A 26641-nucleotide genomic window follows, 5' to 3' on the forward strand; every position below is an offset into this window, starting at 1 on the left:
TGCACAGTTGTCTAAGCGGTTGCAAAGTATCTAAGCCAGCATCCATAAGTGAGATTTCCAATACTGTAACTGTAGGCAGACAGTAGCATCATTAAGTTTTAGTATTATCGATTCTTGTGATAGTTTCAGCATTATTTTGGGCTTGGATTCTTCTGGCCCTGGCACTGATATGGATGGTTTGTGTTTCAATGCTTCAAGTTGAAGAACAATTCTTGCACTGAAGGCAACCTGCCCAGATTTATACATACTTTTAGGATCAAACATAGGATTTTTAGGCCATAATGGTTGAAGTGGAAATTCCTCTCGCATATAAATTGCCCAGTGTAAGTTAATAGAATTGGCTCATTACCCCAAGATGCTATCTATCTATCTATCTATCTATCTATCTATCTATCTATCTATCTATCTATCTATCTATCTATCTATCTATCTATCTATCTATCTTGAATCAGCCACAAAACTAGATTATAAAGTGACCCTGATTAGAAGTTTTGATAAGGTTGTTCTATTCCAAATGTGATAGCCTTCTGATTTAGAAGGAAGGAAAGGACTTTAAACGATTCTTCCTTTTAAAAGGAAAAGTGTGGGGGTTTGTTTTTAAGCAAAGCAGTTTGTAAACCAAAATGAGAAATGCTTCACTGTGAACAAACTGTGAAATATCCTTGAACATTAGGCTGATGATGTAAAACTGGCATTTCTGAAGTGAGGGGTGGCTTCCTTGTTAAAGTGTCAATATTCTTGGAATCAGGAGCATGGAAAGAAAATGTTACTGTAAAAGGAGATTTTATCTCACTGTTTATACTGAATTGTAAAAAATTCCAATCTGGTATAGGACACACCTTGCTCCCTGTGGGTCCCTTCTTTTCCCTGTTCTCTTCTGGAACACTGGACCCTTGTTCCAGGAGTCCACCACAGAGTCCAGGAGTTAGATGTACTCCTGTGACTCTGCTCTCCAGTCACAGAAAGCCTCAAACTTCTGGACTTTCCCCTGCAGGAGAGTCTTACCTCCTCTGCAGTTGCTCCCTCAGCCTGCTTGTAAGGCCAGGGTATCTAATGGACTATCATGTAGCTCAGACCTCTCTGGCCAGGAGGCAATCCATGAGTTATACAACAGGTGTGATCATGTCTCTAATTGGGTTTTTTCCCCTGCTGTAGCAAGTGGATGGGGAAATTTCATCACAGGTCTTAACATGGTGGTAACATTTTTCAGACAGTAAAAACCGTCTTTGATCCTGCTGATATCTAGTCTTCTAATGTCATACCAAGATTCTGAACTCTACAGTAGTATTCTGAAGTGACTCCTCAACTAAGTTTAGGAGAACTAAGCCAATGTTGTTCTCTTTATACTTCCTCCAATTCTCAACTGGTATAATATCAGTATTGTTGGGATTTAGCCTCAGCTTGTTTAGAAGAATCCAGTTTTACAATGCAAGTGCAAAGCTGCCAAAAAGCTAACAGAGAGGGGAGGGAAAAAGAGAGAAATAGTTACCCTGCAGTCACTAGTGTGATAGATTCCAAGGCCTAAAGGGACGATTGTGATCCTCTAGTCTGACCTCCTGTATAACACAGGCCATAGAACTTCCCCAAACTAATTCCTAGAGCATACATTTTAGAAAAACATCCAATCTTGATTTTAAAATTGCCAGTGAGGGAGAATCCTCCATGATCCTTGGTAAATTATTGCAATGGTTAATTACTCTCACCCTTAAACATTTACACCTTGTTTCCGGTCTGAATTTGTCTAGCTTCAACTTCCAGCTATTGGATTGTGTTATACCTTTCTCTGCTAGATTGACGAGCCCATTATTTAATATTTGTTTTCCATGTAGGTGCTTATGGACTGCATTCAAGTCACCCCTTAACCTTCTCTTTGTTAGTCTAAATAGACTCAAAGAGCTTAATCTATCACTGTAAGGCATGTTTTAAAATCCTTTAATCGTTCTCCTGGCTCTTCTCTGAACCTTTTTTAGTTTATCAACATCCTTCTTGAATTGTGGACACTAGAACTGGACACAGTATTCCAGCAAGTGTCACGCCAGTGCCAAATAGAGAGGTAAAATAACCTCCCTACTCCTATTTGAAATTCTCCTGTTTATGCATCCAAGGATCCCATTAGTCCTTTTGACCATACCGTCACACTGGGAGCTCATGTTCAGCTAATTATCCCCTATGACCCCCAAATCTTTTTCAGTCACTGCTTCCTAGGATAGAATCCCCCATCCTGTAAGTATGGCCTGTGTTCTTTATTCCTAGATGTATACATTTATATTTAGCCATATTAAAACACATCATGTTTACTTGGGCCCAGTTTACCAAGCAATTTAGAGCACTCTAAATCAGTGACCTGTTGTCTTCATTATTTACCACTTGCTCAGTTTTTTGTCATCTGCAAACTTTATCAGTGATGATTTTGTTTTTTTCCCTGTTGTTGATAAAAATGTTAACTAGTGTAGGGCTAGGAACCAATCCCTGTGGGACCTCACTGTAAACACATCTGCTTGATTACCATTCCTGTTCACAATTACATTTTGAGACTTATTAGTTAGCCAGTTTCTAATGCTTTTGGTGTGTGGCATGTTGATTTTATACAGTTTTAGTTTTTTAATCAAAATGTCATGTTGTACTAGGTCGAACGCTTTAGAAAAGTCTAAGTATATTATTGCTATTCCCTTTATCAACCAAATTTGTAATCTCATTTAAACAAAAATAGTTAGACAGGATATGTTTTCCATAAACCTATATTGATTTGCATTAATTACATTACCTTCCTTTAATTCCTAATCTACCTATTGAGTTAGGTAATCATACCACCCAGAGAACTCAGTTTGCCAGTTTGGTAGGCCCACCACCCATTTCTCTCATTTGGGTTTACAAAACAAAGTGTTTCATCTGTTTGGCATTTTGTTGTTGGAAACTTGTCTTCATTAGGAAACAGACAATATGGGTGATTACTAGAGCCCGGATAACATTGGTTTGAGAGAAGAAGATGCAGCTGGTTGCCTCCCTCGCTATTTTTATTTATTTAGTCTTGGCAAGAAAATATTACCTAGCTCAATGGAATATTCCATGTTGCAGAAGCACAAAAACATGTTATCACTCCCTTTACTGTTTTGCCCACCAAGCAAAGTCACATAATATGTCTCAAAAAGTGTGTTCACAGCCTTTGCCTTATACAGGAGAATCATCCTGTGGCAAGGCCGGAGCTTGAGTAGCTGGAGAGGAGGTGCACAGGAAGCTCAGGTTCTGCACAAACCACCTGCCCTACCCCCCTTTTGGGATTTCTGGTTTGTTTTGGGAGTTCTTCTTTAGCCAAAATGTTTTCATGCGGGATAAACAGCTAGGATTGTAAACTTGCAAACAGACTACTATCAAGTCGAAACAATCTAGACCTCCAAATGTTGGGAGATGCTACAAGGCATTCTTACTTCAGAAAGCCCAATTAAAGATCACTTTGTAAACATGGCTACAACTTTTTGATGATAATCACTGCTCTCCTTGTCCTCTCCACTATATACTTCAACATCCGTGATTATGCTCTGTCCCCCTCCACTTTCTTTTCCTCCCCCCCCCCCCCTTAAATCTCATGTCAGACAATGGGATAAGGTGGAATTTTTGTCCTAGTCAACAGGTTGCAGTAAATTTGGTTCTTTTGAGTGCTAATTCGTATACCAACTGTGGAACATGTGTGGATATGCACTTACATCAGAGAATTTTCTAGTCAGCAGTACACACTGGGACAGCGCATGCATCCAATGTCTCCGTGTGCCTCTCAACTAGGGTTTAAAGAGTGGAGCTTCATTGCCCCAGTTCCTTCTTTACCACCTGTGGTATGTGTCAGAGCAACTCTCTTTGGACTAACCTCAACTTAAGCGTTTGTAACACTGGTCTACAATTTTTGAGAAGTCGTCTGCTTCAGAGATAAAATGTGCTATTTATTATGTATTTTGATGTGCTGAATTCAAATATGACAATTAAAACAACTGATTGGCTACTGTTTCTAAGATATTTAAGTTTTTACATTTTATGTCTATGTATATTGTGTAGCTAGTAGAGTTTTAATCATAAATTGTAAACCTAGGTCTTTTCATGTGTTTATGGTAGCTTTACATGATAATATTTCACCTGTCCTGTTTATGTAACACTTTAAAAATCAGCAAAAGGGTTATATAAATAAAATTTATTATGAAACAAAAGGCAAAAAACTATTCTGTACATAGTTTAGTCCTATTCAGTGTCTACTCGGCGCTTCTTGGCTTGTCTCTTGTATTCATTAAATAGAGCATCTCTTGTCACTGTCCAGCAATTGTCTGCAAGCATTGATGGGCTCCATTTGCCCTGATAGCGTTTCTCCATTGTTGCAATGTCCTGGTGAAATCGCTCGCCGTGCTGGTCGCTCACTGCTCCACAGTTCGGTGGAAAAAAATCTAGATGAGAGTGCAAAAAATGTATCTTTAGTGACATGTTGCAACCAAGGCTTTTGTATGCCTTGAGGAGGTTTTCCACCAACAACCTGTAATTGTCTGCCTTGTTGTTTCCGAGAAAATTTATTGCCACTAACTGGAAGGCTTTCCATGCCGTCTTTTCCTTGCCACGCAGTGCATGGTCAATTGCATCATCTCGAAGAAGTTCACGAATCTGAGGACCAACAAAGACACCTTCCTTTATCTTAGCTTCACTTAACCTTGGAAATTTTCCATGGAGGTACTTGAAAGCTGCTTGTGTTTTGTCAATGGCCTTGACAAAGTTCTTCATCAGACCCAGCTTAATGTGTAAGGGTGGTAACAAAATCTTCCTTGATTCAACAAGTGGTGGATGATGAACACTTTTCCTCCCAGGCTCCAATGACTGTCGGAGTGGCCAATCTTTCTTGATATAGTGGGAATCTCTTGCACGACTATCCCATTCGCAGAGAAAACAGCAGTACTTTGTGTATCCAGTCTGCAGACCAAGCAAGAGAGCAACAACCTTGAAATCGCCACAAAGCTGCCACTGATGTTGGTCATAGTTTATGCACCTCAAAAGTTGTTTCATGTTGTCATAGGTTTCCTTCATATGGACTGCATGACCAACTGGAATTGATGGCAAAACATTGCTATTATGCAGTAAAACAGCTTTAAGACTCGTCTTCGATGAATCAATGAACAGTCTCCACTCATCTGGATCGTGAACGATGTTGAGGGCTGCCATCACACCATCGATGTTGTTGCAGGCTACAAGATCACCTTCCATGAAGAAGAATGGGACAAGATCCTTTTGACGGTCACGGAACATGGAAACCCTAACATCACCTGCCAGGAGATTCCACTGCTGTAGTCTGGAGCCCAACAGCTCTGCCTTACTCTTGGGTAGTTCCAAATCCCTGACAAGGTCATTCAGTTCACCTTGTGTTATGAGGTGTGGTTCAGAGGAGGAGGATGGGAGAAAATGTGGGTCCTGTGACATTGATGGTTCAGGACCAGAAGTTTCATCCTCTTCCTCTTCCTCGTCTGACTCAAGTGAGAATGATTCTGGTGCATCAGGAACCGGCAGTCCTTCTCCGTGGGGTACTGGGTGTATAGCTGATGGAATGTTTGGATAATGCACAGTCCACTTTTTCTTCTTTGACACACCTTTCCCAACTGGAGGCACCATGCAGAAGTAACAATTGCTGGTATGATCTGTTGGCTCTCTCCAAATCATTGGCACTGCAAAAGGCATAGATTTCCTTTTCCTGTTCAACCACTGGCAAAGATTTGTTGCACAAGTGTTGCAGCATATGTGTGGGGCCCACCTCTTGTCCTGATCTCCAATTTTGCAGCCAAAATAAAGGTGATAGGCTTTCTTAACCATAGTGGTTATACTGCGCTTTTGTGATGCAAAAGTCACTTCACCGCAAACATAGCAGAAGTTATCTGCACTGTTCACACAAGTACGAGGCATCTCTGCTCACTTTGGCTAAACAGAAATGCGTCCCTTTGCAAAATCAAACACTGACAAATAAGAGAGCACGACACTGTATGATTTCTAGAGCTGATATAGGGCAATTTGTTCAGCAGAGTGATGTAAGCTTCGTTGTGTTTGCATCATCCATGACTTGTAGGAATAACATGATGCAATTCATATCATGTATGACGCAATACCAGCTTCAGATTGCATCATTCATTGTTTTACCTAAAAAGCAAGTACTGTCCAAACCCAGTCATAGATTTATTCATAGATCCAGTCAAAGATGTATTTTAGTCATTTCTGGTTTAAATTGAGATCCCTTCCCTTTATAACTCACTTATCCTCCGCCATTCCCAAGTCAAGGGTCGTATATACTGACCCAATAGCATATCTTGAAAACTAGAGCCAATCAACAATTTTAAGCATCATTTTCGTTCTCAGTGACCCAGAATTAGTAAAGTTTGACTACATTTATTTCAGAAGCATTTTGGCTGTAGAGCAGTGTAATTAGTGAGCAGGGTTGGTTTAGTTAAAGTAGGGCAGCTTTAGCGGACATTGTGGGGAGAAGTGGTGCTGGCTGCCATGGCAGATATGACTCTGAACAATGGATACATGAGACGTCTGTTCTTCCTTGATGAGGGGCAAGTCCCAGAGTGCTGTGAAATCTGCAGGTCCTCTTTTAAGCGGACCCAGGAGGGAGACCTGCCTGAGGGCTTTCCTTATGGAGCAGTTGATTGGAGCCAGACTCTGACCCTGGGTTCCAGGTGTCCAGAGGTTGTCCAAATCTGCCCCTGCATTGACTTTGAAACTAGCTGAGGGATTGCTCATGCCCGTGGCGTCTCTGTCAAGGAAAGCATAGAGATAGGTTGGACTCAGAGTGGAAGTCTTCGAAGGAGAAGAGGTGGTGACTGCCTTCTCACTCTGAGGCTGAATAAGACTGCCAGGCAGCTGGACATAAAGGATGCCTCAAAACTTAGGAAAAGTTCCTTGAGCACTGGAGCTGGTACCAACCGAGTGGACCCAGCTGTGATAGAGGCCTTACCCGTGTCTGCGTTCACCTGTTTGGTACCAAGGCAGTTGGAATGATCACCAGCTGCTACAGGACCTGGTAGAAGACTGACTATGGTACTCACCGCCCTGGGATCTTCAGCACCAATACTTATACGTTTACTGTCACACATACCCAGGGGGCTCTGTCACCCCAGATCATGGTCTGTATCTCTAGGGTGGATGCCCTCCTAGCTATTGGAGCTGCATTTGCTTGTGATGCTGTCCAGATTTCTGGACCTGGTGACATCAATGTTTCTGGCACCTGTCAGGTTCCCCTTTCACCTAGGGGGTGGGCGCCACCTTTCCCAGATGACTGCTTACTTTCATTTTCCAACTTCTGGGAAAGCCAGCAGCCACCCCTAGCTAGGTCCCATGACTTGGCAGTTTTGATCTTGATGAGGGAGATGAGGTGTATACCTGTGGCTGAGGGTAGAGTGGGGTACTGACCTGGCCCAGCACATGTATCAGTGATTTCAGAGAGTTTGGGCCCCTGCACCTTAAGACTGTGGCATGTGGGCCTCTTGGGGACTGCAGTATTACCCTGAGGTGGCCTCCTCAGCATGCTTAAGGCAAGGACTATCACTGTCACACCTAAGATTGGATCTGTCCGTGCTGTGCCCCCAGAACCAGGGCCAGGAACAGATGGCTCCAGTGCAGCAGATTCATGGTGAAAGGCAGGAGGGTACCAGCCACCACAGCCTCATCATCCCTTGATGGTGCCCTGGCAACAGATCAGTTGGCCACTACTCCCATGGACTACAAGATACTCCAAGATCTCATGAGTCAGGAGATAGCAGTCTTGGAAAGACACACTGAGTAGGCCTAAGATGTGCCACACAAACTCCTCCTCTTACACTTTCAGTCCTGGAATGTATAGCAATCCCAATTATTGACACTTAAGATAAGTCAAGAAAGATTTCAAGGCTGGCCTGGGAGCATTTAAGCATAAATAAATATAATGAAGAATGGAATTTTACTGTCATTACACTTAACCTATTTTGAAAGCTGTTCGTAAGATATATTTTTACGGTATAACAGATGAAATTATCCCTAAAAGGGCATAAATACTGACTAACTGGGTGTTGAGACAGTTGGAAAGTTGCAATGGAACAAGGAGCCTCGGCAATAATTTAAGGTAAGGAGTCGTACGTACCAGGAAGAGGAAATAGATAAGGACCAGAATGAGACATAAGGGCCACAAGGGTATAGGTGTCCCTAAATCATAGGGGAAGTGAGACCATTAGCAGAGTGCACACAGGCTGTCAGAAACTACAGGGAAGGTCCTTCACAGCTGTTGGTAGTTATAGGCCTCTGTGTATGTGTAGTTTTTACTAACTGTTTGATTAATAAATCCAATCAAACCTGACTTGTTGGGGGTCTGGTATTATTAAACAAAAGGGAAAATCGAGAGGCCATAACTCATTAAATATATAATAGCAATTAAAATAGTTGATTATTGGCTATTGATTATTGACAAATTATTGGTCATTAATTATTGATTATCAACACAATCAGTAAAGGACTGTTGGAACCTGCAAAAGCCTTATGGCAAAGTGAGCAGGCGGACAGTATTTGGTCCTGGTTATTGGATATGAAAAGTTCTATGGTATCAAGTGATACCAGGGTCCCTGGTAGTAATAGTAGCCAATGAAAGAACCCTCCAAAGACACCAGAAGTCAATGCCCAAGGATAAGGAAGTGAAGCCCCTCTCCCTGATGGATCAGAAATCTTACTCCACCTTGAGCCTCCAAAAGAGGATCTTGAACTACCAGGCTGTCTTGTCAAAATATGGCCACATCAACTGGTGAGCCTTACAATGGCTTATTGACAAGCTGCTGCAAGAATAGAGGGTTGATTTCCAGACTATCCTGGCTGAGGGATGTTTGGTGGCCAGAACTGTGTTGCAGGTGGCCCTGGATGCAGCAGACACACGGCAATGGCGGCAGAGATCATGATGTGCTGTTTCTTGTAGCTGGCCTTGGCATGTGTATCTAAGGAATTACAAACAACTATAGAGGATCTGCTGTTCATGGTCTGCTAGCTGTTCCATGACAAGACGGATGAGGCAATGAGATCCCTCAAGGACTCTAGGGCTACCCTCAGATCTCTGGGTGTCTATACCCAGGCTCTAGGAGGAGGCACTTTAGGTCCCAACCTTATTAGCTACAGTTGCCCTACCAACATAAGCTGCCTGAGTGCTTGGGCTGTAGACAGAGGTCCTCAAGCAGAAAGTTTGCTTGGGGGAGGGCATCTCTCAGTTGTACCATACTGTTTAGGAATTGGGCAGGCAGCAAATTTTATTGGTGCCCAAGGACAGTGTGTTCCACAATTTTTGCCTTCTCCTCCTTGGCAATTATCTGTCTCTTCTCTAACATGCTAGTCCAGCATTATTTCAGACTGCTAAGTATTGGAGGTAGTCCAGAGTTCCTCTTCCTTCCCTCCCATACACCTTCCTTTTCAGTCATCTTCAGGGACCTTTCCCAGGGGAGCGATTTCGACTGGGGATTCAATGCATCCTTGTTCTGGGTGCGATAGAGGAGGTTCTCCATCCGCAGAGCGGAAGAGGATTCTTTTCCAAGTACTTTCTCACCCCCAAGAAGACGGGCATCAGCTGATATCGGACTTCAATCATCCCCTCCCTAGATCAGAAAGATTAATGTGCTTCCCTCGACTTCCAGGATGTGTACTTTCACATTGGGATACACCTGGTGTACAAGCACTCCCTAAGGTGTTGGACAACAATCACTACCTATACTGGATTTTCCCTTTGGGTTCTACGCAGTGGCCTGTTTTAATCAGGAGGATGGGCATCCAGGTGTTCCTGAACTTGACTGGTTATGAGTCATTTGGAACCTCAGGTCCAAACCAATGTTAGGACCTTTCCCAAGCCATTTGCATGCCTGGGTCTGCTAGCAAATGAGAAGAAATCCATGTTAGCCCCCACGTAGAAGATAGAGTTTGCCTGGGCCATGTTCAACATAGAGGCAATGAAAGCCTACTTACCACTCGGCAAGTTCCAGTTGTACAATCTCTGCTCCCGCCTACAGTCCTACCCTGAAACACAAGTAAGATCCTGCCTCATGCTACTGGGTCTTGTCAGGTTGTACGTTCATCACTCCACTTACGAGGCTCCACTACCAGTAGCTTCAGGCTTGGCTATACCATCCAAGAAGACACTACCTGTGCAAGGTGGTATGTTTCCCTCCAGCAGTCCTCCAGTCACTGGACTGGTGTAAGGACCCAGGCAACATACACAAATGGGTTCTGTACAGTCCCAGTTTGCCCTGAAGGACCACATTCAGGTGGGGGACTCACATGGGCGATCTCATAGCACAAGGCATATAGTCTCTGTAAGAGACTATCTTGCATGTTAGTGTTCTAGAGCTCAGAGCTGTATACAAGATCTGCATGGCCTTCCTTCCACACAATCCTGGTCATGGACAATACAGTGGCGGTCTTCTGTCTATAAAGGCGAGGTGGGGAGGGACAGGTGCTGGCACTATGTCAGGAGGCCATCCTACTATGGGACTTTGCCATAGGTCATGGAATTACACTGTCAATGGTCCATCTCCTCAGGGTGGATGACATGACAGCAGCTGGCTTCAGCAGGTACTTCTGTAACAATCATGAGTGGTTGATGCACCAGAGGGCCCTCAGTGATATCTTCCAGCAACTCTGGTCAAAACAGATGTGGTTCAGGGACCTCCATGACCTCTCTATAGTGCAGCGGATCACTCTACCCCTTGTTTCTGAACCCCTGGCTTGGAACCAGGGGCTTGACCTTGCATCTGAGCATGAGTTCACTCCACCAGATGGTGTGGATACTCCCTGGTTAACACTGGTGGAGAGATTCTGTTTGTGAGACCTCCAGAAGGTGCTCTTTTTAGTAGTAGGGAAGATTCCAGTAGGTATAACTATCTCTCTGAATGGACAAGGTTTGCAAATTGATCATGACAACACCAGCTGTCCTCCATGAATTCTGGGGACCAAGAGATTTTTGATTACTTGTTGCAACAGAAGCACTCTGCTCTTTCGTTGGGCTTGTTATGGCTATTTCAGCTATCCATCCGCCAACTAGACTATACTCAATTTTCTCACACCTTTGGCAAAGAGGTTCCTGCAAATCCTCTAGAGACTCTATCTGCCAGTCAGGGATCCAGCCCTATCATGGGACCTTAACCTGGTCCTCTCAAAACTGATGGAGACTCCCTTTGAGTGTATTGTTATAGGCTCCCTGCCCTATCTCTTCAGGTACGCTGCCTTTCTCTTGTCATTCACATCGACCAGGAGAATTGGGGAGCTGTAAGCATTAATGGCAGAGCCACCCTATACAGTCATATACAAGGACAGAGTATCCATGAGGACACCTGCCAGACTTCTTTCTAAGATGGTGTCCAAATTCCATGTCATTGAGGTAATCTACCTACCTGTATTCTTCTCAATGCCTCATGCTGGGAGAGCAGAGCAAACGTTGAACATGCTGGAGGTGTGCAGAGCTAGATTGTTCTGCTTTGACAGAATGAAATCCTTCAGGAAGTCTACCAGGCTGTTCCTGCCCTTTGATTGTTTCTATGTAAGACAGGCTGTGTCTACACAAATGCTATAGAACGGACTATATGCTATATAAACGGACACAAATCTGACATCAGGAATCATAACATTCAAAAACCAGTAGGAGAACACTTCAACCTCTCTAATCAGTCAGTGACAGACGTTAAGGTGGCAATTTTGCAACAGAAAAGCTTCAAAAACAGACTCCAACTAGAAGCTGCTGAACTTGAATTAATATGCAAACTAGATACCATTAACTTAGGTTTGAACAGAGACTGGGAATAGCTCGGTCATTACACTAATTGAATCTATTTCCCCATGTTAAAGTATCCTCATACCTTCATGTCAACTGTCCGAAATGGGCCATCTTGATTATCACTTCAAAAGTTTTTCTCCCCTGCTGTTAATAGCTTCTCTTAATTAATTAGCCTCTTACAGTTGGTATGGCTACTTCCACCTTTTCATGTTCTCTGTATGTATAAATATCTTCTTACTGTATGTTCCATTCTATGCATCCAATGAAGTGAGCTGTAGCCCACGAAAGCTTATGCTCAAATAAATTTGTTAGTCTCTAAGGTGCCACAAGTACTCCTGTTCTTTTTGCTATAGAACTGGATTGTCCAATGGGTCAAGACTTGCTATTGGCTAGGGGAGGCAGGTGTCAGGCAGGGTGATGGTCCACTCCACCAGGGCTCAGTTTACCCCAGTAGCCTCACTAGCAAAACTGCTAATCCAGGATATTTGCAGCGCAGGAATTTGGTCATTCATACAGATGTTTATGAAGCACAATGCATTGGTGCAAGCAACCAGGGACAATGCTAGATTTGGAAGGTCTATGCTGCAGTCCGTACTCTCAGACACTCCTCATATCCACCTCCAGTGAGGGCTTGGGAGTCACCAACGGTGGAATATGTATACAGAGTAGCACTGGGAGAAGAAATAGAGGTTACTTACCTTTACAGTAACTGATGGTCTTTGAGATGTGTAGGCCTTATACATATTCCACAAAGCACCCTCCATCCCCACTATTTATTTTTGAGTCTTGACATCACAGGCTCTCATAGTGGGGAGGGTGTGACAAGGAGGCTCCACCGTTTATATTCTCACTGGAACGCACAAAGAGAGGAAGGGCACATACACTGCCCTAGTGGATATTGCTGACCAGAAAGTTGTCTGTCGTGTGCACACTGGATGTGCACTCACCAACTGTGGACTATGTATATGGACTACACATCTTGAAGAACATCATCTATAAAAGTAATCTCCTTTCATAGGAACTAAAAAACCGTTATGCAAAGCCTATTGGCAAAAAGACTTCTAAGGGCTGGTCCACACTAAGACCCCAGTTCGAACTAAGATACGCAACTTCAGCTACGTGAATAACGTAGCTGAAGTCGAAGTATCTTAGTTCGAACTTAAAGGTACTTACCGCGGGTCCACGCGCGGCAGGCAGGCTCCCCCGTCAACTCCGCCTGCTCCTCTCGCAGAGCAGGATTACCGGCGTCGACGGCGAGCACTTCCGGGATCGATTTATCGCGTCTAGACAAGACGCGATAAATCGATCCCAGAAGATCGATTGCTTGCCGCCGAAGCAGCGGGTAAGTATAGACGTACCCTAAGGCTCTTTGGCCATTTTTCCAGAAACAGGCTTCTTCAAAACTAGCAATGCTTGTTGGGTCTCAACCCCACCTCTGATTTAGTACTCTCAATCAATTGCAGTAGCAAATGATAGTTCAAAATCTGAATATCTGCGACTGAACACAGAAATCATACTTGGTCAGATGTCTGCATTCTGTTGTTTGTGCCCTAAGTTGATTGTAGCTATTGGTTTTCACCTACAGTTAGATAGCCTGTACAAAACTGTGGGTGTGAAATTAGGGGCTGTCTTTAAAAATGATCTTTCCTGTCTACTTATTTTTGTTTTTGTATTATTTCAGAAGCCAAGGAGCATGCCTTCCTCATGTTATGCCTGAATTTCTGCTTGAACCTGATGAATATAAGAAATGGATTGGATTGCAAATCGCATTGAAGGTAATTGTTCTAAAATAGCCTACATACTTGGTCCTTTATCCTGCAAAGACTTATGTTCATGCTTAACTTTTTGCACTGTGAGCAGTCCCACTGAAATGAGTGAGATTATTTGCAGTGTGTAAAATTAAGCATGTGCATAAGCCTTAGTAGGATCAGAGCTGTAGTTTGGTATTTAGTGCAATCAGTCCCACACATGTGTAGGAGGTGGAGCTGTGTTTTTCTAAAAACTACTTAGTAGATTTTTTTTTAAAACATTTCCTTTGTAAAAAAAATAGGAACATAGTAATTCTCATACTGGATCAGACCAGTGGTCCTTCTAGTCTCATATCCTGTTACTCATAGTGACCAGTTCCCAGTGTTTGAGAGGAATTTTCAAGAAACCGTGCAATAGACAGTTATAGGATGACCTACCCTTAGGAAAAGTTTTCTTCTAGTTCCCAAAAATTAAAGGTAAACTTAAGACATGAAACACAAGGGTTTATGTCTCTTCCAAAAACTTATGTTTTTAAAAATTTACAGTTATAATTCTCGATATTCTTGTTAATCAATCTAACCACCTTTTGTATCCTCCTAAGCTCTTTACCTCTGTTTTCCAATGAGTTCCACAGGCTACTTGTTGCAGTTGTGTGAAAAAGTATTTCCTTTTATTAAGTTTTAATTTGCCACCTTAGTTTCAAATATAACCCTTGCCAATCAGTGGGTTGAAAGACCTGATTGATCTGGAACATTTTGCCAACCTCATGATGCCATCATCCTAATATTTTTGTAAAGAACGTAGCCATGAAAACCCTTAAAACTGGAGACTTCAATAGAGGTTGACAGTCAAAACTTGAGTTGTGTGTGGTAGGGAAGAGCAGTAGAACAAAGTGAGTAAAATTTACTGAGCAGAAGAAGAGTGGGAAATCTGTCAAACAAGAACTCGGGGAAACAGCGGGAGCTAAGACTTGTACAGTACAGACTGAATGCAAGTTACACTTTTGGCTAGACAAATGCTGAGAGCAATTACTTCATAGAAGTACAGGAGTGATGGAAAAGAGGGGCTTGTTAAATAATCTAGCCCATTGCCTGCTGATGCAAGATTGTTGCTTGCAGTTTGTGTGCACATTTAATGTTTTGTCCCACTTAGGGTATGTCTACACTACGAGAGTAGTTCGATTTTACTTAAATCGAATATGTGGAATCGATATTACAAAGTCGAACGTGTGTGTCCACACTAAGGACAGTAATTCGACTTTGTTAGTCCACACTAACGGGGCAAGCGTCGACATTGGAAGCGGTGCACTGTGGGCAGCTATCCCACAGTTCCCGCAGTCCCCGCTGCCCATTGGAATTCTGGGTTGAGCCGCCAATGCCTTCTGGGTAAAAAAATGTGTCAAGGGTGCTTTTGGGTAACTGTCGTCATCTGACCGTCACTCCCGCCCTCCCTCCCTGAAAGCGCCGGCGGGAAATCAGTTCGCGCACTTCTCTGGTCAGTGACAGCGCGGACGCCACAGCACTGCGAGCATGGAGCCCGCTGCGACCATCGCTGCAGTTATGGCCGTTGTCAACACCTCGCACCTTATCATCCACCTTTCCCAGAGGCAGATGCTGAGAAATCGGGCGAGGAGGCTACGGCAGTGCGGTGAGGACCTGAAGTCTGAGAGTGGCACAGACCTGTCAGAAAGCACGGTACCCCGTGCCGAGGACATCATGGTGGCAATGGGTCATGTTGATGTTTTGGAACGGCGATTCTGGGCCCGGGAAACAAGCACGGACTGGTGGGACCGCATAGTGCTGCAGGTCTGGGATGAATCACAGTGGCTGCGAAACTTTCACATGAGGAAGGGGACTTTCCTGGAACTTTGTGAGTTGCTGTCCCCTGCCCTGAAGCGCAATGACACCCGGATGCGAGCAGCCCTGAGTGTCCAGAAGCGAGTGGCCATAGCCCTCTGGAAGCTTGCAACGCCAGACAGCTACCGGTCAGTCGCGAACCACTTTGGCGTGGGCAAATCTACCGTGGGGGTTGTTGTCATGCAAGTAGCCAACGCAATCGTTGAGCTACTGCTATCAAAGGTAGTGACCCTGGGAAACGCGCAGGTCATCATAGATGGCTTCGCCGCGATGGGATTCCCAAACTGCGGTGGGGCTATAGATGGAACTCACATCCCTATCCTGGGACCGGACCACCAGGCCAGCCAGTACATTAACCGAAAGGGCTACTTTTCAATGGTGCTCCAAGCACTGGTGGACCATCGGGGACGTTTTACAAACATCAACGTCGGATGGCCGGGCAAGGTTCATGACGCTCGTGTTTTCAGGAACTCTGGTCTGTTTAGACGGCTGCAAGAAGGTATTTACTTCCCGGACCACAAAATAACTGTTGGGGATGTGGAGATGCCTATAGTCATCCTCGGGGACCCAGCCTACCCGCTAATGCCCTGGCTCATGAAGCCCTATACTGGCGCCCTGGACACTGAAAAAGAACTCTTCAACTACCGGCTGAGCAAGTGCAGAATGGTGATGGAGTGTGCTTTTGGCCGTCTCAAGGGGAGATGGAGAACCTTACTGACTCGCTGTGATCTCAGCGAAACCAATATCCCCATTGTTATTGCAGCTTGCTGTGTGCTCCACAATCTGTGTGAGAGCAAGGGGGAGACCTTTATGGTGGGGTGGGAGGTTGAGGCAAATAGCCTGGCTGCTGATTACGCCCAGCCAGACAGCCGGGCGATTAGAAGAGCCCAGCGGGACGTGCTGTGCATCCGGGAGGCTTTGAAAGCTAGGTTCCTGAGTGAGCAGGGTAACCTGTGACTATTAAGTTTGTGTACAGAGAAGCTGAACCTGCCCCCGTTTCTTTACCAAGTAAATATTCACTATCCTCTCCAGTTACATACCTCGTTCCCCCCCTTCCAACACACGTTTAAAAATAAAATCACTTGAATTTTGTTAATGAACACCGTTTTCTTTATTACTGTTTTCGTGGGAAAGTGTTGAACCTGGGACACAGACTGCGGTGGGGAGCGGGTGTAGTGTAGTGATGCAAAGGACGCTTCTAAACTCTGAGGCTAGGTCTACACTACCCGCCTGAATCGGCGGGTAGAAATCGATCTCTTGGGGATCGACTTATCGCGTCTCGTCAGGACGCGACAATCGATCCCCGAATCGACGCGCTTACTCCACCAGCGGAGGTGGGAGTAAGCGCCGTCGACTGGGAGCCGCGGCAGTCGATTTTGCCGCCGTCCTCACAACAGGGTAAGTTGGATCCGATACGTCGAATTCAGCTACGCTATTCGCGTAGCTGAATTTGCGTATCTTAAATCGACCCCCCCCTGTAGTGAGGATGTAGCCTGAGTGTGGGGGCTATGTGACTTTGTGGCAGGGGGAGGACGGTTACAGATCCCCTGCTGCGTGGCTCTGTGATCCAGGATAAGGACCGCTGCATAAGATCTCTAACTGCCCTCCCCTGCCACAAAGTCACAGAGCCCCTCCCCCACACACACACAGAACATGAAAACCACCTCCCAGACTGACCAGGGTAACTAGTGACTGCAATGTGTGTGTGCCCTGCTGCTGAACCTGCCCCCGCCTCTGTACCCTGGTAAAGGTGACTGTCCTGTCCAATTACCTACCCCCTTCCCCCCCTTCAGACAGACTCTCCTCTAAAAGAACATGATGGCAACAGTAATTAACAGAAACGTATTTTTTATTAGCAACTACACATGAAACTGGGGATGAAACTTGGACAGGGGCTTGGGTGAGGCGGGAAGGAAAGGATTTATCAAATTTTGGGGAATGAGAGCCTTCTGGTACTTGAGCAGTCTGCAGGGGTGGAGTGAGAGTTTTCACGGACTCTGCCGCCCCTCCTTCTTGGGACTTTGGGTGAGGGGGGTATGGGACTTGGTGGCGGGGGAGGGCGGTTACAGATAGACTGCAGCGGGGCTCTGTCCTCCTGCCTCCGGTCCTGCAGAACATCCACAAGGCGCCGGAGCGTGTCCGTTTGCTCCCTCATTAGTCCAAGCAGCGTTTGAGTCGCCTGCTGGTCTTCCTGCCGCCACCTCTCCTCCCGTTCCATGTCTGATCGGTGCATTTGGGACAAGTTCTCCCTCCACTGGGTCTGCTGGGCTGCCTGGGCTCGGGAGCAGCCCATAAGTTCCGAGAACATGTCCCCCCGTGTCCTCTTCTTCCTACGCCTAATCTGCGCTAGCCTCTGGGAGTGTGATGCCAGGCTAGGTCGGGAGACAGTCGCAGCTGTGGGATGGGAAAAAGGGAGTGAATTCCTCAGAAAGATAAATTTTTGGGTGAACAAAGAACATAGTCTTTCTCTGTGAACTAGACCATGCACAGCACCTATCACATGCGCACTCAGGACAAGGTCGAATTTTCGGCCTTCGCATTCAGTGCCTGAGGTCTTCCAGTGCAGATCAGAGAAGCGGGGCAGGACACCGGAATTTGTGTAGCAGGCTGACATGGTAAGCCGTAGACTTGTGGCTGCTTAAAACTTTAATAATAGCACTGGCCTCCTTTCACGTTGAAAGCAATGCCAGTCCCTGCTGCCGGCAATCCGGCAAGCATGAACTCTGCCCCTGTCCCACCCCCTCGCGGCTGTCCCAGGGAAAGATCCCTGTATGCTGCCCCCTCCCGCCTCCACCGCGTGGCTGTAAGCCGCCGGTTACAGTTCTGTAAAGGAACAGGCAAGCAGTCCCAATACTAACATTCCCCTACCTAATTCAAAGCAGGTCACCATGAGCGACATCACTCTGATGAGGATTTCAGAGACGGAGAAAGAAAGGATGCTTCGGGAAAGCCTGCAAAGACCAGGGCCGTATGCCGCCATGCTCTGCAAGGCAATGATTCCCGAGTACTTGCTTGTCTCCTGGCGCGGAAACATTTCCTACTACGGAGGACCCAATAAGTCCGCTCTCCCAAGGAACCTCATGCAAAGGCTTTCCAATTACCTCCAGGAGAGCTTCGTGGAGATGTCCCTGGAGGATTTCAGCTCTATCCCCGGACATATAGACCGCATTTTACTGTAGCTGCACTGGCAGGGACTAAACAGTAGAGTGGCTAGGGCAGAACAATCATGCTAAACCGGACATTGTTAGATTTTTTTTCAGTAGTTGCACTGCCAAGGACTGAAACGTTAAGCGCCTAGGGCAAACTAATCATGAAAAACCCATTGTTGTTATTATTAATATTCCTGTTCTGTTAAAAATAAATGTTTACATGTTTAAAACACTTACTGGCTGATCCTTCCCCTGATTCTGTGTCCGGGTTAACGGCTGGGGACGGTTGGTAGGGGATCTCTGTAAGGGTGATGAAGAGATCCTGGCTGTCGGGGAAATCAGCGTTGTAAGCGCTGTCGACTGCCTCGTCCTCCTCATCTCCTTCCTCATCTTCCCCGTCCGCTAACATGTCCGAGGAAGCGGCCGTCGACAATATCCCATCCTCAGAGTCCACGGTCAGTGGTGGGGTAGTGGTGGCGTCCGCACCTAGGATGGAATGCAGTGCCTCGTAGAAACGGGATGTCTGTGGCTGGGATCCGGAGCGTCCGTTTGCCTCTTTGGTCTTCTGGTAGCCTTGTCTCAGCTCCTTGATTTTCACACGGCACTGCGTTGCATCCCAGCTGTATCCTCTCTCTGCCATGGCTTTAGAGATCTTCTCATAGATCTTTGCATTCCGTTTTTTCGATCGCAGCTCGGAAAGCATGGACTCATCGCCCCACACAGCGATCAGATCCAAGACTTCCCGATCAGTCCATGCTGGGGCCCTCTTTCTATTCTGAGATTGCATGGCCATCTCTGCTGGAGAGCTCTGCATCGTTGCCAGTGCTGCTGAGCTCGCCACGATGTCCAAACAGGAAATGAGATTCAAACTGCCCAGACAGGAAAAGGAATTCAAATTTTCCCGGGGCTTTTCCTGTGTGGCTGGTCAGAGCATCCGAGCTCGGACTGCTGTCCAGAGCGTCCACAGAGTGGTGCACTGTGGGATAGCTCCTGGAGCTATTACCGTCGATTTCCATCCACACCTAGCCTAATTCGACATGGCCATGTTGAATTTAGCGCTACTTCCCTCGTTGGGGAGGAGTACAGAAGTCGAATTTAAGAGACCTCAATGTCGAACTAAATAGCTTCGTGGTGTGGACGGGTGCATACTTAATTCGATGTAACGGCGCTAAATTCGACATAAACTCCTAATGTAGACCAGGCCTTAGATTTAAATATCCCAAGCAATGCTTCTTCCACTTCCTTTGAGAACCCACAACAGCCTAAAAAAATCTCAATGTCAGGAAGTGTTTCCTGGTATTTAGTCTAAATTTTCTTTCTTAATTTTATTCCATTGCTCCTAGTTAAATTTCTGTGTGTCACCCTAGCTAATTTGCTTCCTGACTTCCCCTTTACACCTTTCTAAACAGGGTTCAGAAACAGCCACTACATAACCATATGCCATTCAGGCACCTCCCTGACGCTGTTGTCTTGCTCTCCAGATCTCAGCATTAATTTAAAAACAATAAGTCTCTAGATATTATTGTTGCAAAGGAAATTTCAAAAATATGAACAAAGTCTAATGATGCGGCGATGAATCTGCCGAGAGCCTGGAACAATGGCCCTGAGAGGTGTGACCTGCCCCATTCATCTCAGTGAGGTGATTACTCAGATATCCAATTATGAGAACTTAAATGTCAGCATTGTTAGCAATTTGATCCGTCATGTAGAAAGGAGAGAGAGAATCACAGATCCGCACAATTTACTGAGAGTGATGTTTCATTTTAGCATCTCAAATACCAGATTATGAGATACAGCTCTTCCCCTTCCTCCCATCCGACCCCAGTCCAAAAGGAAGTAAATCCAATGAACCCAGCAGAGTCATGGCCATATTTAAATCCCACTGAGGGGGTGTCAAGCTCAAGTAGCCTAGGGAGCCACGTGGCAATACGATATTGTTGAACATCTGCACAATCTACTGGGAGCAATATCTTGTTTTGGCGATTCATATATTGATGGAGCCTATTTTGTAGGTAGAGTTTAGAAGAGAACCATCATGTTTTTTTCCCCAATGTGACCCTTGCTTCAAATATGTTGTTGTAGACTATTATCTCTTAGCCAAATAGTATACATATTAAATGTTTCTGTTCTTTCCCCGTAAGTCACTCTCTCATTCCCTAATACTTTTGTAGTTTTTTTCCAGACTAAGTCCAGTTTTGTCACTCAGTCTCTTTCTGATGCCTAGGAATGAATTTGGCATTCCAAGGAGAGCCACACAAAAAACATGCAAGCAGAGCCCATTTACACGCCCATCCATCCCAGTTTATGGTGTGATGCCTGGGCATTTTCAGTCCAAACTTGTAGTCACTCTTTTTGCTGCTATATTCAAAATTAAACAGGCAATAAGTATACTTCTAAGTCTCTGTCAGCATTGCTGCTTTTAAGGTTTCTCCCTCCCATTTAATATCTGTATGTGTGATTCTTTTTCCCTAAATCTGTTAGTTTTTATTTTTTTCAGGTTAAATCATACATTCATTTCTCTCCATGTTTTTAATCCCTTTAGGTACCTTTGTATTACTTCCCTATACTCACTGGTATTTGCCACTCCTAGTATTTGTTTACTCCCCCTTTCAGAACTTTAATAAAGATGTTTAATGGTCCTAACACTTATCACTGTGGAAATGCACTAGATGTGCGTTGCCATTTATCATTATGCTTTGCTTTTGGTTCTCCAGTGAGTTTTCACTCCATCGTGTTCTCACCGCAGGCAGCTAAAATTTTGTAACTAAGATTCTGTGAGAAACAGCATTATATCTTTTAGCAAATTTCTAATATACTGCATGGACTGCTTTTTCTTTATCCACTAATTATGTAATGCTATTAGAAAAAGCAATTGTTTACCTGACAAACTTTTAAAAGCCAGTAGTGGCTGTTACTCACGGTTAGCATACCCTATAGATGTCATAGTTTAAGATAAAATATAAATCTCATTGTCCTTTATCTGAAGGTTCAGATGACTGAGCTGCAAAAAGCTAACATGAAGAACTCTGAAATTTTTAACAATAAGAGTCTCTTTGTTTTGGATGACAATGTATTCGAGACCATGAGCAAACGTGTATGGACCGATGTACTACTCCAGGTATACAAGGTACATTGCAGACATGTAATATCTTATAGTACTAAGCTTTTAAATGATATTTGCAAATATTACAGGAAGATTTCAAACAAGGTGAGATTGAATAGAGTAATTCTTTCCTTCGAATACCCCAAATGTTTTAACAAATGGCAAAAGAATTAATCTGCTTAGCTAAGATATATTTTCAGTTTTTTTTAATTTGTAAATTACATGGTCCGTAGCTGAAATTATGCTCCTATTTCTTGACATGGAAATGATTTCCCAGATATGCATGTGTAATTCCAAAGGACAGTAATGGAGTTCAGGCATGTTCTGAGGAAAGGTTGGACCCTAAACTGTGAAGATTAATTTAACCAGACGACAACATGAGAGCAAAAAGCTGCAAGGGTGTTAAAGGGAAAAAACATGGTGTTGTTAAATATCATTCTCTTCAGTAGCTAACAGAAAAAGGAATGAATCCTATTCAGCTTCACAGCTACAAAAAATATATATAATTTAGTTTTTTACTGGTCCTGTGACTTAAATATTTTAGGACTTACTCCCACAATATTGAAACATAGATATGCCAGAAAAAATAACAGGAACCTGTTGCACCAAAAATATGTTGTTCTTTGACATACCTTTATTTTTTTTTTTTTTTTTGTGGTGTTCAGAATTTTATTTTTGGAGTGTATTTCAGTTTTAACATACTCACTACTGCTAATTAGAAATGAAAAATAACATCTCTGCCCCTAGATAATCACGAAAAATATACACTGACTATCCAATTCATTTCGTATTAACTGGTAACAGTCTATGAAACATAATGCTTTAAAAATGTTTTATAACCAGTTATAGTTACACTGATCTAGGATCATTAGCACAGGGTCATGTGTCCAGACATATGCATGAACATGCCAAAACACTATCTTTAGAGGAAGGCATGCACACACCACTTATTTCATTTTATTTTTTCTGCCAGTTTTGGATCTGGAAATGCTGACATATTAGGAGGTTCAAGATTTCTTTTCTTTTAGGTTATGTCTATAAAGGTATTTGCAAAAAAATAAAAAAAAATAAAGTGTTCTTAACATGGGTTAGCTAACATGGATTAAAATAGCAGTGAAAATGTGGAAACTTGGCTTTTAACTTGGGTTAGCAGCTGGAGTTAAAGTTTACAGGGGAGCCTGAGGTTAAATTTGAACTGCTAATCCAAGTTGCTATGTCTTCACTGCTATTTTAACTTAAGTTAGCTAACCAGAGTTAAGAACATCTTTTTTTTTTTTTTTTTTTTTTTTTTTTTTTGCGGTATAGACATACCCTTAGGGTCAGTGGTTTAAAGGACCCACAGTCGCTTAGATTTTTGGAGTACAATTAATTGTTAATGCAATTAAATGTGGTTGCTAACAGACTTAAATACAGTGGGAGGACTTAAATGTGTAAATGTTTCCTATTTTGCAAGCAGAAAGGGTGTCTGTTTATAATGTGAGCATTAGTTAGAAGTATACTATACTTTTAACAGATTATATAGTTAGGGCCCTACTAATGTGCAAAAGCTACCAAATTCAAAGCTGTGAAAAATGCATCATGGATCATGAAATCCAATCTCCCCTGTGAAATCTGGTATGCAGCCAGGGGCTCCTACCCTGTGCAGGGCTCCAGCTGCTCATCCCGGCTGGGGCTGAGGAAGGACAAGACTTCCTCTTCCCCTGCAGGGGCCGCTCCTGGGGTGGATCAGACCCACCTCCAGGATCTCTCCTGGCTTCAGGAAGCTTGGTAGCTGGAGCTGTTAAATCCCCCAGCCCACTGCATGGGGAGGCTGCGACTGGAGCTGTTACCCCCCAACCCACGTGGGGAGGCTGTGGCCCGGAGCTGTGAGCCCCCCACTTGGGCTGGAGACTCACAGGAAAACCAGACATATGGTAACCACCCGCCATACCCTGCAACCCTCACTTTTGCACTGTGTCTGGTGGTGGTCCTGGCTTTAGAGTTGGGCGCTGGGCCAGCAGCCTTCCTCTCTGGCTGCCCAGCTCTGAAGGCAGCACCCTGCCAGCAGCAGGGCAGAAGTAAGTGTGGCAGTCCCACAACCCCTCTACAATAGCCTTGTGGCCTTCCCACCCTGACTGCCTTTTGGATTGGGACCCCCACAGTTACAACACTGTGAAATTTCAGACGTAAACATCTGAAAATGTGAAATTGACTGATTTTAAACCCCCCAGATGTAAGATTGACCAAAATGGACTGAATTTGGTAGGGCCCTACACATTAGTAATCATAAAATGCTTTGTTGGTTTAAAAAAGGTAGAGTGGTTGGGGTTGGTTGACTTACTATTCTAGATAATTCTTCATCTTGGATTCTGAAATGAAGAGTTCATGTTTTTGAAGAAATGTTCATCTAAAATGTCTGTTAAAAATGAATAATCACTTGTGCATACTATATCCGGGCATAAACAGCCCCTGAAAGGCAGAGTTATTTCCATTCTGATCAAACAAAGCTGCTTTTCCTGGAGAGTGCTTTGGTGTCAAGCATTCCTCCCTGAATACTACATCTACAACTGAATGGATGGTGTTCTTGTCAGCCCTGTTACTCTCTATCCAAGTTCCTAAAGAAAGAAGAAAGCACACTGCATATCCAGAAGCACTTCAGTTTTCAGTCTTGAAGAGTTCCGAGTGTGTGATGCCATGTAAACACTACTCTGAAACATCAAGTACTCAGCATCCTTAGGATAATCAGTGATAAAATTAACACGTGCTTTGACATGGATATCTCTTCACGTTTTTTTTTAAACCTGGAGTGTGTCATGATTGATGCCAACTCTTCTCTCAGTTCCAGGTTCATTGCTGACTAAATTTTTCCTCATCTGAGCAAATATGCTCTACCCAGCATCATTCCCATTCTCATTGCCAGTATGGGTTTCTCTCATCAAAATTGGCAGCTAAAACACAGTTATATACTGTTCTCCCTGTCAAGACCTTCTGAGGCTTGGGGTTCCTCCTGTGATGTTTGTTTCACTTAGGGACAGTCCATCATGGCTGTCCCCTATGCTTGTCATGCTTTCTATCACAGTTAGGCAGCCAAGAGTGTCTTCCTTGTGAGTATGCTGCAGCCTCTGTACTTCAGGAACCTGGCGTGAGACCAGAGATATAAAGTTTAAACCACAGATCTTTTTATAAGTTATATGACAAGACCCCTCCTACAGGCTCTGCAGATCCTGACTGTCTGCTGATGTAAAAGACCCCTACGGAAATTTTAGTGCACTGTAGCAGTGTCCACACAGGATGTTGTTACTGCGTGGCAAGCTAGTGCACTGTAGATTCTCACCCTGGCTTTCCATCCCATATAGACATATGTACCTCTGTTCCCCAACCGTAAGAGGGGAACAACAGTGCTTTTCTACCATACAGGGATGTTTTGAAATAATACATTAAAGATTGTGAGGCTCTGAGATACTACGATGAGAGTGCTATACAAGTACCTTATAACTAAATGCAGGAAAAGGGCCTGTCACAGGGGCCACTCGCTGGTAGGGCACCTCTTCCTGGCTGCTCTGGGGATTTGCTCCTTCCAGGTGCTTGTGCCCTCTTCTGGTGGTCTCTCCACTTGTTTTCTTCTCTCACCCTGCGGCCCCTTTCGCACCAGGAGCTACAGCTTTCTCTTCATGACTTGGCCCTCTGGCCAGGTCACTATGCATGTTTTCCCCCTTCCTGGATATCAAAGTCTGTTGGGGAAAACTGTCCTAGACATTCTGCTCTCCACTGCATGGTCTGTGTCACTTCTCCAGTGGCTGGTAGGGGAACCCAGGCCCACCCTCTTTTTGGGGTTCTAGCTCAGGGACCCTCTCCTCAGTAGACAAGGTCTGTACTATCCCGTGCCTTGCTGCTTTTCCCCTGAGCCTTTCCTACCTCTGGCTCTTCCCTTCTCTGGGTTTGCCACCCCAAGTTTCCTCCTCCCAAGGAGTAACTGTAGGCTACCTACCTCTATTGCTCCAAACACACCTCCCTTCTCCCAGGGAGTGACTGCATACTACTTCCCTGCAGCCCTCGCTGCTCTCAGCTTCTGGACTTTATACAGTCCCCTCCTGTTCTCATCCAGCTGAGCTTCGTCTAATTAATCCCTGCTCCCTGGCTCCTCCTCCAGGTGCAGCCTGGGGAGTTAATTGGCCCATGTGGCCACCTTAACCCCTTCAAGCCTGATGTGGGGTGGACACCCCCAGGGCCGGCTGTAGGTTTTTTGCCGCCTCAAGCAAAAAAAAAAAAAAAAAAAACCAACCCAACCTCAGAGAGCACAACTGCCGAAGCCGGAATGCCGCCCCTGAAATTGTGCTGCCCCAAGTGCTTGGTTTCCTGGTGCCTAGAGCTGGTCCTGGACACCCCATCACAGGCCCATAAAGATTTTTGATTATTCCATAGCAAAAGAAGATCTTTGCATTCAAAGAAGGTCTTTGGATTCTAGAAATATATTTCTTATCTCAAGCACCTTCAATTACAGTATAGTTAGAAAGCCAGACAGACTGGCTATTCCAGAGATGAGACGTAACTAATGTATAGAAAAAACACAGCTGAGTTCCCACAATGAAGCACCACCCATTCTGCTTTTTCAGTTACTGTACAACATGTATTTCACATCGATGCATAAGACACCACCTCAGACAACCTGGATATTTTTGAAATACAAGAGGGTTAATAAAACAGATCTTGAGTGCTGAAGTGAAATAGCAATTTATGGAAATGATTGCTTGAAGGTTAGAATAATTCCTTTGATTGCTCGTTAGTACTTAAGCTGCAAGCAATATTGCACAATCCCAGGAACTACTTTTAGTCCTTATAATTTCCTACTTCTATTTTTATGTAACCCAATCATTGTTTGAGAGTGGATTTGCTTTCTATAGTAGAATATAGAGATGAATTTGCCACCACCATGCGCGTGTAGCCTGATTTCCTCTGTCTTGGGTTGATGGACCATGAGGGTGAATTAAACCTTTTCTGTGAAGAAACGTATGTTGCTGACCTT

General features: G+C 44.4%; 1 protein-coding gene across 1 annotated transcript in view; it reads left to right on the plus strand.

Annotated features, from left to right (window-relative positions):
• The window catches only part of CFAP47 (cilia and flagella associated protein 47), a 704026-nt gene that overhangs the window by 174144 nt on the left and 503241 nt on the right, over positions 1 to 26641 (plus strand). Inside the window, exons 31-32 of the mRNA XM_065423211.1 lie at positions 13464 to 13557; positions 21523 to 21663. Of these exons, the coding sequence (XP_065279283.1) occupies positions 13464 to 13557; positions 21523 to 21663 (235 nt within the window). The remainder of the gene's footprint in view (positions 1 to 13463; positions 13558 to 21522; positions 21664 to 26641) is intronic.

The sequence above is a fragment of the Emys orbicularis genome, chromosome 1 (genome assembly GCF_028017835.1).
Source record: "Emys orbicularis isolate rEmyOrb1 chromosome 1, rEmyOrb1.hap1, whole genome shotgun sequence".
NCBI classification, from domain to species: Eukaryota; Metazoa; Chordata; order Testudines; family Emydidae; genus Emys; species Emys orbicularis.